Below are 13,534 nucleotides of genomic sequence, written 5' to 3'. Positions count from 1 at the left end.
TCAATAAAACAGTAGGTGGAAATAACAGCATTCGTTACACGCTATCCAAGTATTTAGAAGAAGATAAGAAGGGAAGATCCCCTGGACCTCAACATATGCTTTTTTAATTCAACATTATTTTATTTCTCTGCCCTCTTTATTACCTTGTAAAAAGTTTTAAAACTTCAGCCAGTAGATGTCTCTGTTTTCCTGGTCTCTGATTATCTATACCTGGTTTCTTAATTAATTAATTTATAATGTCATCTTTAAGCATATACAAAGAGCAGTAATCCCAATTCCTGTTTTCTGGGACATCAGTGTATGAAAAAATTAACTGAGGACTCTGTGTTGATCCTTTTTATGCCTTATTGCTCAAGCCTGAAATCGTTCGGGTAATAGGATTCTTCCTCCGTTCTCGTTGCTGCCAATTCTCTCCACGTCTTCCTGGGAACACATCTCAAACAATCCCAGGACAAACCGCCTGTCTTCTTTCTAAGGCAGCCTCTGCAAGGTGACATGAAGCCCCCGTTCCTCCCTTCCTCCTCCCAGGGATTCAGCACTTGGACAGCTCCCTTCTGCTCACCTAGTGGCTGCCTCGTGATTGACAGCCGAGGCGGCCATAGAGCGCCCAAGGCATTCAGAGCTCACCTATAAGGAAGAGTTGCGGAAGGGAGGGGAGGTAAGAAGGGGTTGGCCATGTGGGGCAGAGCTGTCTAGTTAACAGGCGAGGAAGGAGGGAGGGGGGGAGTTGAGGCTGAGCTGGGAAAGCCCGGCGCTCCGGCCAGCGGGCATCTGCCCCCGAAAAACATCCCCCGCCCAGAAGTCCCGCACGGCCCTGCCACTCTCGCTCCCTCCCTCCCCTCCTCGATGCACGAACCGCAGATCTCTCCTGTCCCCTTAGGGAGCGATGCCCGGAGACGGCGAGAGCCAGTCTGGATGCTTCGCGCGGCTGGGTAGCGAAGCGGGAGGACGCGCCGCTTGATCGAGAATGGAGCAGCGGCGGCAGCGAGAGGAGGACCGCGAGGCAGGTCTTTGAAATACCTTCTGAAAGCGTTGCCAGCGGCGGATGGGGGAGATAAAGACATAAGCGGGCCAACGGTAGCTTCTCCCTGTAGCCAGGCGCGATGTAACCTGGTCTCTGAGCCAGGCGCCGCCTGCATAATTGCCAGAACTTGCCCCACCAGAGAAAGCTCGCTGGACCGTTTCTACAGGTGATTCAGATTCTTTCCCCCTCCCATCCCTACCCCCCCTTCCCAATTCTCTAGTTTACTTGGAGACTCCTGTTCCACGAATTTTGCTTTCTTGTCTTTTTCTGTTGTTGTTCCATTGCTGTTGAAGTATTCACATTCTTGAAACAAAATTGGAAGTGGGCTGGGAACTTGAGGCAAGACGTTTTCCTTAGCTGAGTGGAAAAGATGGGTTTGCTGTGGCTTCTTCCCATCTTACTCCTTGCTCACTTGGGGTATGTGATTGATGCCAACCAAGGGCCAGTGGAACCCGGTAAAGGGAGAGCAACAAAGGAGAAGCCATCTGTTTATAATCATGGCAAGAAGTCGGGTGTTGCTTTCTCCCCTTGGAGCAGATCAAGGGAAGATAACCTAGTCTTGGCCCAGAGATTGTCCCAGGAGATCCCTCAAAACGTGGCTTCGTTCCTGTACACTGGTGACTCTTGGGAACTGAAGCAGGCCAATTGCTCTGGGCGCTATGAGCTGACTAGCTTGGCTGGAAAGTCTCGCTTGGCCTCACACCCTTCATTGCATGGAGCTCTGGATACTCTCCTCCATGCAATCAACTTTCTCAACGTGATTCTGCAGAGTAACAAATCCCGTGAACAGAACTTGCAGGAAGACATCGAATGGTACCAAGTTTTGATCCGAAGCCTGATGGAAGGAGATCCCAACATCTTCAGGGCTGCCCTCACCTTCAGCCTAGAGCCTTTGTCCTCTGTCCCTCAGATCTTTCTGCAAGCCAGTCGGCAGAATAGCCACATCCTGCTGCAGGACTTCTCTTCAGTGGCTCATCAGTTGGCCAATGTGTCCAGTGAAACTGAGTGGTTCCATAGTCTGAAACGCAAGTGGAGGCCACATCAACATCGGAAGGTCTCAAATCCCGGCTCCAAGGCCCAGGAAGGCAGCTTGAAAAAAAGAAACGGCCATCACCCAGCAGAGAAAAGTCATATCAAGTGGTCCTCCCCATACCTGGAGTGTGAAGATGGAAATTACAAACCTACTTGGCTAGTCACATTGTCTGCTGCTTTTTATGGGTTGCAGCCAAATCTCCCTCCTGAATTCAGGTAGGAGTTATGAATTTTATTAGAATATTGATCTTTAAAAGTGCATCCGAATTAGCTGTGTGTTCACTTAGGATTAATTCAATGAACAAAAATAAAGAGTAGAAAATATGAACAAATAGATAACTAACGTCCTTAGTCTTAGTGTGTAGATTAGATGATATTACTTTAGCAATCTGTAGTGCAATCTTACACATACATGGCAAGGTAAAAGTTCCGTGAAAGCAGTGGAATTTTTTAAAGATATATTTATAATATACAAATTGAACTTCCTAATGCAAAACATCTCAAAAAGGAGATTTTTAAAAAGAGTCTTCCTTTAAAAAAAAACTTCATAGTTTCAAGTTAGCAGCACACACCTCAAGGGATGAAAGTCCTTTGGTGTTTTTTCCGATGGACTCTGATGTGGGATTACCATGGCAGAGAAAAGCCCATATAACCAGGCATGAAAAGCTTAAGAAAAATTGAAGCAGAAGTATAGGATTCCTCAAGTTGAGTTGAAGTCGCATTCCGTGTGTAACTAGCACCTGAATTCTCTTGCTGTAAGTAGAAGTAAAATGCCAGAGTCGTGTTCTAGCTAAGTTTATTGGGGCTAAATTCCATAAACTGTAAAACCTACTGAAGTTAATGCAGGCTGGCCTGAGTCACTAACTACAATAAGATGATACTTGCTTTAGTTCGCTAAAGTAAGTCTCACATAGTTTACAAGATTTGTCCTATAATAGGGATGGGAAATTTGTGGTCTCGCAATGTTGTCCCATGGCAATTTTGGAGAAGCCCAAACAGCACAGCTCATGTTGGGAATTGTAGATCAGATTTATTTGGCGATCTCAAAGATCCGATATTGTAATCACAGTAATAGTTAACTTATTCTGGATTAGAGCATCAACGGTAAATGCCCAGTTTTAAACAATTTAAACTAATTCCCCCTTCCCCCAAGTTTGGTATTCACATTTTCAAATATCTGTTTATGGGGCCCATAGAAATGTCCAGCCGCAAAAAAATGTACTGGTAGAGGTATATATTAGCTATATTTATGCAAAATGATTAACCAGGTTACTGAACTAATTCATTTTTGGGCTTGCATAATACAGAGACCATAAATTAACCACATGACCACATTGAATGCACTGTGTGAAAGCACCTATGATATTGAGCTGCAAACACCAGGCTTTGAAATTCCCCAGCTTTCAATTGGTCAGGAATTTCAACTAGGAAAAGAAACCTGTTTATAGAAAGCTGTTTAGGAACACAAGAATATCCTTACACCTCAGATTCCCTAAATGTTCTAATCTTTTAGCTCCTTCAGGCCCTTCTGTTGGTTTCTGCCCTTTTCCCTTCATTGTTGCAGATATTCAGAGCTTTTGCCTGGACTGTGGATGTATGTGTATATGTACACACACACACACACACACACACACACACACACACACACACACACACGTTATTTGTAGAGGCTTTCCTCCAGAGGTATGTTGTTTGGTAAGAGTGAAGCATTATGTTTGTTTATGTAGTACATAATATTTACACAGACCTATGACAAGGTCCTGTATTTGCCCAGGCCTATTGAAATAAAACCCTCTTTAAAGAAAAGCTTTAAATAGTTGTTTTTTTAAAAAGATTTCAGAGGAATTGCATGTTGCACACTCTGTAGTACTTTTACTCTTGTATCATAATAAAGTCAACCAAATAACTTTCAACTTTCATTTCATGTTGGTTCCTTGGGGGTTGCCTATTGTCACGAAAGGCTGGGAATTATACAATTGTGGAATTTCAAAGGAGCATATAGGCCCTTATGGCCTATCTTCTGCACCATGCAAGGATCCAGATTAAAGCACCCTTGTAACTCCCTCCCTCCCTCCTTAATTCCTTCCTTCCTTCCTTCCTTAATTCCTCCCTCTCCCTCTTTCCTTCTTCCCTCCCTCCTTCCTTCCTTCCTTAATTCCTCCCCGTCTCTCCCTCCTCCCTTAATTCCTCCCTCTCCCTCCGTCCCTCCGTCCCTCCTTCCTTCCTTAATTCCTCCTTCTCCCTCCCTTCTTTCCCTTTCTTCTCAGTTGCAGTGAGACTTTCTTTGACTTCTTGCTATTTTTGTTAATAAGTCATAATCTGAGAGGCATCACCCTCAGAGTTCCTTCAATTTGAATTGGTCTTTCTTCTGCACCATGCAAGGATCCAGATTAAAGCACCCTTGTAACTCCCTCCCTCCCTCCTTAATTCCTTCTTTCCTTCCTTCCTTAATTCCTCCCTCTCCCTCTTCCCTTCTTCCCTCCCTCCTTCCTTCCTTTCTTCCTCCCCATCTCTCCCTCCTCCCTCCTTCCTTAATTCCTCCCCCTCCCTCCCTCCTTCCTTCCTTAATTCCTCCTTCTCCCTCCCTTCTTTCCTGTTCTTCTCAGTTGCAGTGAGACTTTCTTTGACTTCTTGCTATTTTTGTCAATAAGTCATAATCTGAGAGGCATCACCCTCAGAGTTCCTTCAATTTGAATTAGAAAATAATTACACCCAATTGCAAAGCTAAATTTTGCTCAATATGGCTGAACGTCAAATAAATTTTACCATTTCTTATGAAAGAAGTGAGTCGATTATTGCTCAATCATTATTTCTGTAGATGCTCTACTTCTGACATCTTTTTGCACGGGTATATCCTGATGAAAGTCTAGCCATGTGCTGTGGAATTCCATGTTTTGTATATAACTATTACTACTAATAATGTAATTCTTAAAATAACAATATTAGTTATGGTGGTTTGAATAGTAACCCAGCTTCATAAACTTTGTTAATGCAATACGTGCAGATCAACTGCCCAGTAGAGGTCATTGTGGTAACAACTGCAAAATATTTTCTAGTTACAAAGTTTAGTCTCTCCCACAACCCAGTTTATCAACACACTGTTTCTTTCTCTTAAGTCAGAGATGTTATCTGAAAAAAATAGTTGAGAAATTTGTTTTTTAGAGGGATACTCTTCAGGAATGCTAGCATGTGCATAAGCTATGTTTGCAGAGTTTTTCTAATATGGAAAACATTTTTTTCTTAATTTTGCAGCAATGTTGCAAACATTTTTCTTTTCACAAACGTTCACATTAGCAGTAATTTGCAATGATAGGAAAGATTCATCAATAATTTTATAATGCAACTGAAATTATGAGGAGAAAGAGAATTAAAGATTGATGATGCAAAAAGATTTTAAGAGTCTCCTATAGGGCATAATCAGTAGCTTCATCAAATAATTGCAGAAACAGTTCTTTGGCATCATGCAAGTGTCTTATTTTCTCAATATTCAGGATTTTTCATGAGCTGAACAGCATCCCATCAGCTGACCAAACACAAAAACTTCCTTCCTTCCTTCCTTGCTTCCCATTAGCTGACCAAACACAAAAACTTCCTTGCTTCCTTGCTTCCTTGCTTCCCTGCTTCCCTGCTTCCCTGCTTCCCTGCTTCCCTGCTTCCTTGCTTCCTTGCTTCCTTGCTTCCTTGCTTCCTTGCTTCCTTGCTTCCTTGCTTCCTTGCTTCCTTGCTTCCTTGCTTGCTTCCTTGCTTCCTTGCTTGCTTCCTTGCTTCCTTGCTTCCTTCCTTGCTTCCTTGCTTCCTTGCTTCCTTGCTTCCTTGCTTCCTTGCTTCCTTGCTTCCTTGCTTCCTTGCTTCCTTGCTTCCTTGCTTCCTTGCTTCCTTGCTTCCTTGCTTCCTTGCTTCCTTGCTTCCTTGCTTCCTTGCTTCCTTGCTTCCTTGCTTCCTTGCTTCCCTGCTTCCCTGCTTCCCTGCTTCCCTGCTTCCCTGCTTCCCTGCTTCCCTGCTTCCCTGCTTCCCTGCTTCCCTGCTTCCCTGCTTCCCTGCTTCCTTGCTTCCTTGCTTCCTTGCTTGCTTCCTTCCTTCCTTGTTTCCTTGCTTGCTTCCTTCCTTGTTTCCTTGCTTGCTTGCTTGCTTGCTTGCTTGCTTCCTTCCTTCCTTCCTTCCTTCCTTCCTTCCTTCCCTCCCTCCCTCCCTCCTCCCTTCCTTCCTTGTCCATATTTGTTTTTATGGTGAAACGGCTGGTGGGGGAGGGAACGAACCATCTGGTCATCTCTCATTTTAAGAAGCCTTGTGGCAAAGTGTCAAGACCATATAGTGTCCACTTCCCTTTAATTTAAGCTTCATAAAAAGGTGGCAAGTGTAGTTGAAAAGCAAGAATTTGATATGAGTTCCCACCAAAGATAATTTGCCTGCTCTGAAGCTTTAGCTTTAATGCTTCAAAAGAATCTTTGCAGTACCCATTTATCTGAATTATAGAGTTGCAAAGCCATAGAATAGACAGTTGTGGCATCATTTTCAAATAAGTGCCAGCTAAATATATAGAAGAGGCCTTAGACACCATGATTTTCCCAGGAAGAAAAAAAAAGCATGCTTTGTACACTGAATTCTCAATTCAGGACAAACTCATGTAAAAATGTACCTGCTTTAATAGATCAAATATCAACGCAACTTTGGAATGGGGGTGGGGACCTTTCCTCCCTTCTATGAACGCACAGGTTCTCAGTCTTCAAGGTCTATTTTAGAGAGGGCAGGGGACCTTGTTCTCATTTGATCATTATTAACTGAATTAATTGAATTGATTGATTATGTTGTCCATTTTAAAGATCAGCTAATGTACTAGTATTATTGTATTCTGTACACTAATACATCTGAAAATTTTACCTGAATTTTTTTTTTTTGAATGATAGATTATCTGGATGCTTCATTTTTGGATTTTTGGAAACTATTGACGCACACAAATGTAATCAATTAAAACAAAGGGATTTTGTCATGGGTACTTTCCTTAAATGTTGGCAGGCAGGCCTGGCCATTCACAGTCTGGTTGATCTGAACAGCCTAATTCCGTATAATATTACTTGCAATTCCTCTTTGCAATTCTTATCTTAGGCTTCTCCCCACGAGACCTTTTTAGTTCTAGAAGAATTCCTGGGAATAAAAATAATATCGGAGATGGTGGCAGTTGTCTTCTTAGATATGGTTTCCCCGTGTTAAAACTTTCTTTAAAATCAGCAATTTGGCCCTGCAGGAAGCTAACTGTAACCTGCAGACTATTTCTTTAAAATGCAATGTATCAAGTAAGGCAGGGAACCTAATAAGTGTGAATGGGTGGATTCATTAGCACCCCAAGATCCACATTGTAATTTTCTACAAATAGACAAGTCACTGGAGAATTACAGTTTGTTTTCTGCTTTCATTTATTTCAGAATAACTTCTGCAGAAATGGTTACAGTTAGGTTTCCGCAGGGCCAAATTGCTGATTCTTTTTATTTATTTGTCATGTTTACATAGCTGCCTATCTCATAAACAAATGATTCTGGGTGGCATATAACACAGCTAAAAGCAACATATTCAAATACGTATTAATATTAATACTTTATTATTATTAAAAGCATTTAAACTTGTCAAAGAAACAAAACTAATTTTTTAAAAAAAATTACGCAGAGAGTAGATATTAGTTACACTGAGGCCATCTTAATATTTCATCAGTTTCTTGAGATCTGGAGACCTAACAACATAACCAGGTCTTAAGGGAATTCCAGAAAGATAAAAGGGATGAAGTCAACCTCACTTCAAGGGAAAGTGTGTTCCAAAAAGTGGAAGCAGGAAAGGCCTTCTGGCCAGGATCTGCCAAATGAAGCCCCTAATTGATGGGACATTTAACTTACCCTCTCTGCTGGATCTCTTCTGAGTTACTATTGCTGGGTTATATTAGTCTACAGCAGTGTTTCCCAACCTTGGCAAATTGAAGATATTTGGACTTCAACTCCCAGAATTCCCCAGCCAGCGAACGCTGGCTGTGGAATTCTGGGAGTTGAAGTCCAGATATCTTCAAGTTGACAAGGTTGGGAAACACTGGTCTACAGAGATTACACTTGTCTTGAAAACTGATATTCTTACTTTTTATCCATGATTCTCAGAATAATTTATTTCACGGGTGGGTTCTAACTTACCTTGGTGCCAGGGCACTTCCTCCCACACTATAAAGCCTTGCCTTGTGAATGTGCACATTTGTAGTGCTGAAAAATTAGAAAAAAACCTGCCCCCCCTCCTGAAAACAGGATGGTGATATAGTGTATAGTTTATTAGATTTGTATGCCACCCTTCTCTGAAGACTCGGGGCGGCTCACAACATAACAGCGATACAATACATTACAAATCCAATAGTAGAGAATTAAATAAATTGAAATAACATTAATAACATAGTAAAATCCCTAACTATACAATCATACACATTCAACCTAATCCATCATACAGTAAGGCCCAAAGCAGAATTAAAAAAAGGGGGGGAGGTGGTAATTATTATCCCCATGCCTGGCTACAGAGGTGGGTCTTCAGCATTTTACAGAAGGCGAGGAGGGTGGGGCTGTTCGAATCTCTGGAGGGAGTTGATTCCAGACTGCCGGGGCCATCACGGAGAAGGCTCTTCCCCTGGGTCCCACCAGCCAACATTGTTTGGTCAATGGGACCCGGAGAAGGCCAACTCTGTGGGACCTAATCGGCAGCTGGGATTCGTGCGGCAGAAGGCGGTCTCGGAGATATTCTGGTCCGATGCCATGTAGGGCTTTATAGGTCATAACCAACACTTTGAATTGTGTTTTTACCTAGGTGATAACAATGTTAATATTAGTTTAAATGTATTTTTTTTGATGATTATGATACAGTAGTTTATGTATAAGCAACCTATTAAGAATTTTGGTTTATATACGTATAGTAGTTGAAATTAGTTTAAATGTATTGTTTGATGATTATGGTATATTAGTTTATGTATAAGCAATATATAAAGAATTTTGGTCTATACACGCATAGTAGTTAAAACTAGATTAAAGGTATTTTTTGATGATTTTGGTACATTAGCTTATGTATAAGCAATATATTAAGAACTTTAGTTTATATATACATAGTACCTAAGATTTTGAAAATTCTAACTCAAATTTACTAGACTTTTTAATATTCAACATATATTCAATTATGTATTCTTTTTCTGTATTTGAATCTATACTTTCAAAAGAAGCGGGGGAAATACACCCCCACTTTATGTTTAATGTTTGTATGTGTGTCTGTTCATTTTAAGAAAAATTAATAAAAATTTTTTTTTAAAAAAATGAATTGTGACCGGAAACTGATCAGCAGCCAGTGCAGTGCTGGAAACTCAGCTTTTGGACATGTGCAGAAGAAACTCAGCTATTTATTAATAATAAATAAAAAGTAATTTTAAAAAAGATGGTGGCATCCATGGACTGGTACCAACAGAAATGGTTCTGTGACATCAATGTGGCATCACCAGCTGCTTGCTACTGGTTTGAGCGAACAAGTCCAAACCAGGAGAAAACCACATCTGATTTATTTGTTTCCTTCAGAGTCACTGGCCAATGGCACTGGCGTGGGATGGAGGGGAAGCAAACTTGTTGTCTTTCCTTGTTTCTCTTTCTTTCTTGCCAATAGAGATGATACACATGAAGCTAACGGTAACACTCAAATAACACATCCTAGATCTGAATGAAAGAGATATTCTCATTGAATATTTCATTTGCACAACAGCATGTGAAATTGATTATCACTCAGCGTTGCTTCCTAACTGGACAGCTTGATTTCACACAAGTTTGATTTACTTGGAGTGATATTCTGTTATTCCCTTTATTTATTTATTTTTGAGCGGTGTATATTTATGAACTGTGAAGGAGAGATAGCCATGCTTTAGATAAGTGATGGAAATCTTATTAATCTGGCTTTAGGATAGACAGTATAACAGTATGTGGAGAAGACCTTAGGGGATGGGGAGAAGAGATTTATTTATTTATTAGATGTTTATGCCGCCCTTCTTAGACTCAGGGTGGCTTACCACATGTTAGCAATAGTACTTTTTTAAACAGAGCCAGCATATTGCCCCTACAATCCGGGTCCTCATTTTACCCACCTCGGAGGGTGGAAGGCTGAGTCAACTTTGAGCCGGTGATGAGATTTGAACCGCTGACCTACAGATCTACAGTCAGCTTCAGTGGTCTGCAGTACAGCACTTACCTGCTGCGCCACCCCAGCTCTATTCGATGATGGTATCTAAAGCAGGAGTCTCCAACCTTGGCAACTTTAAGACTTGTGGACTTCAACTCCCAGAGTTCCTCAGCCAGCTTGGAATTGAAGTCTTAAAGTTGCCAAGGTTGGAGACCGCTGATCTAGAGAACAGCCAGATAAAAGAGACCATAGCTCACAGCTGGGTACTAGGCAGGGCAAGAGGCTCAAAAGAGACCCTCCCTAATTTCTCAGGAAATTTGTTCTTTCAGAATGCAAGATGTTTGTACTGTAACTTTACAATAAAGTACGAATACCATTTTCTTGGCTTATATTGCTGACCTTCCTGGTAAGACTGATAGATTGGAACACCACCTCAAGTCAAGCTTAATTCATAGAATTACCTAGAGAAGCCCACTTCATTTTGTTTAGGCACTTTATCAATTTGCTATCCATTTCCTTTTTAGGGGCCACTTTTTAAGACTTCCAAATCTACCCCACAGCTTTGGATTTCACATGGTCTCCCATTCAATTAGGAAATTTTTTTTTAGCTCCTGTTCATACAATTTTCTTGGCAAAAGGAGCCAGATTGTTTGGGACAATATGCTGACTTTGTAAACCACTTAGAGAGGGCTGTAGAGCTCTCTGAGAATAGTCTAAGTGCTATTGAGTCCTATTAAAAGCTCTGGTTATTATCACGACCATCTTAACAGCATTATAGGCCCCAAGCAAAGCAGTGTACTGGGGCCCCTGCGACAACTACTCACAGGAATAAAAACATAAATAGTCAGTAAAATTAAACTTATATTAGCATGTTAGTATTAATAAAAATAATACTAGAGTTGGGAAGAACACCTGTGCAGAGGGAACCTTTACCTTTTAATAATTAAAAATGCAATAACATTAATAAAAAGTAATACTAGAGTTGGGAATGACTAGCACGTATGTGCTAAGTGAACTCCTACCTTTTATTAATTAAAAAATACAAAATAAGTTGCTGATTTACATGTAAACATATAATAAATATGTTGCTGATTTACATTATATGATCCAAAGTGTATTGAAGGGTTAACATTGTACTACTAATATGTAACATAATAACATAGATTACTATGCTTGCAGGGCCCATTGGCAAGTGGCTACCAGGCCCATGTGTTAAAACAGCCCTGGTGGTTATTATCACTCTGATTCCCCGATGGACTCTCATTGAAGAACCAAATAAAGTGAATATACCTATGGGGTTCTTACACCTACGGTACTGTATTCAGTTTTGGTCACCACACTACAAAAAAGAATAAAAGAAGGATAAAAGAACCCTATAAGTATATTCACTTTATTGGTTCTTTTATCCTTTTAAAAATTCTTTTATTCTTTTTTGTAATGTGGTGACCAAAACAGAATGCAGTACTCTAGGTGTGGTCTAACTAAGGCTTTATAGAGTGGAGCCACTAATACCACTAGTACTGCATTCAATTCTGGTCACTGCACTACAAAAAAGACATTGAAACTCCAGAGAAAGTGCAGAAGAAACTGGAAATTAAAACACACGAAGAGAGGTTGCAGGAACTGGGCATAGCTAGTCTAGCAAAGAGAAGGACCAGGGGAGACATGATAGCAGTGTTGCAATACCTGAGGGGCTGCCCTAGAGAAGAGGGGGTCAGGCTGTTTTGCAAAGCACCAGAGAGTCAGACAAGGAATAATGGAGGGAAGCTGACTAAAGAGAGATTCAACCTAGAAATAAGGAGGAACTTTCTGATGGCGAGAGCGATCAACCAGTGGAACGGCTTGACTGCTGAGGCTGTGAGCGCTCCAACACTTGAGATTTTCAAGGGGAGATTGAACTGTCATTTGTCCAGAATGGTATAGGGACTCCTGCTTGAGTTGGGGGTTGAACTGGATGATCTACAAGGTCCCTTCCAACTCTAATAAATGAATGAATGAACGAATGAACGAATGAACGAATGAACAAATAAACGAATGAACGAATGAACGAATGAACGAATGAACGAATGAACGAATGAACGAATGAACGAATGAACGAATGAACGAATGAACGAATGAACGAATGAACGAATGAACGAATGAACGAATAAACAAATAAACAAATAAACAAGTAAACAAGTAAACAAATAAACTCACTTATTTAAGACCAGGTAAAAAAAAGATTAATCTAAACAAATGTGGCAATATTAACAATGGATGTTAAATAAATACATCAATTGTTAACATTGCCACACTTGTTTAGATTAATCTTTTTTTTTACCTGATCTTAAATAAGTGAGTTAATATATACTTAAAGAAGAATGGTGAGTATCCTGCATTGCTGTTGTATAGAAACTCTAGAAAGAATTTTGGAAATGCTGTCTGTTCTTGGCAAATTCATTTTTTAAAAAAAATAAATAAATTGTGCCAGTGCTGGAATTACTATTAGCAGGATGATATATTAGATCTATAAATGACCAATATACCATTTCGTTCTTTCCAGTGATGGCAAATTATGCAGCCATTTGTGAAATGTTTGCTATTGAAACTCAAGGGCACAATTTCTGGGAATTTACAGAAGCTGGATGGGGAATCACACAAACCTGCTCCTGCAAGTTGCTCAAACCCTAGATTACAGAAAGGCAGGTTTTACCATTCTTGGTGAAATTTGCTCCATCGCAAAAAGACATGCACAAGATTAAGTTAACCTGTCCACAGAAGACGTTAGATTACATCCAACTCCAGACTGTTCTGAAAGAGGTTTTCTTGAAGCTGACTGCCACCCCATCAGTGGCATGAATGATGCATAGAATAACATTCGCCGTGAAAGCTTGGCACAGTAGCTGCTGAATGCCCAGCAGCGTAGAGTTTAGAGTGACCATGCATGCTCTAAACCAGTGACGGCGAGCCTATAAGCATGGGTGCCACAGGTGGCACGCAGAGCCACATCTGCTGGCATGTGAGCCGTTGCCCTTAGCTCTGCTCCAATGTGCATGTATCTGCTGGCCAGCTGATTTTTGGCTCACACAGAGGGTTTGGGAGGGCATTTTTGGTTTCCAGAGAGCCTCCAGGGGAGATGGGGAGGGCATTTTTACCCTCCCCTAGTTCCAGGGAAGCCTTTGGAGCCTGGGGAAGGTGAAACACAAGCCTACTGGGTTCACCAGAAGTTGTGAAACAGGCCATTTACGGCCTCCAGGGGGCCTCCGGGAGTCAGGAGAAGTTGTTTTTGCCCTTCCCAGGTATTGAATTATGGGTGCGGGCACGATAGGGTGT

The 13,534-nt window shown here is 41.1% G+C and overlaps 1 protein-coding gene across 1 annotated transcript in view; it reads left to right on the top strand.

The window, feature by feature from the left end:
• Positions 1-1,394: 1,394 nt before the first annotated feature.
• GPR158 (G protein-coupled receptor 158) overlaps positions 1,395-13,534 on the top strand; it is a 202,648-nt gene continuing 190,508 nt past the window's right edge. The window contains exon 1 of the mRNA XM_070727067.1: positions 1,395-2,272. Coding sequence (XP_070583168.1) covers positions 1,395-2,272 — 878 coding nt within the window. The remainder of the gene's footprint in view (positions 2,273-13,534) is intronic.

Source organism: Erythrolamprus reginae, chromosome Z, assembly GCF_031021105.1.
Source record: "Erythrolamprus reginae isolate rEryReg1 chromosome Z, rEryReg1.hap1, whole genome shotgun sequence".
Taxonomy (NCBI): Eukaryota; Metazoa; Chordata; class Lepidosauria; order Squamata; family Dipsadidae; genus Erythrolamprus; species Erythrolamprus reginae.
This window is presented reverse-complemented; position numbering and strand designations above follow the sequence as displayed.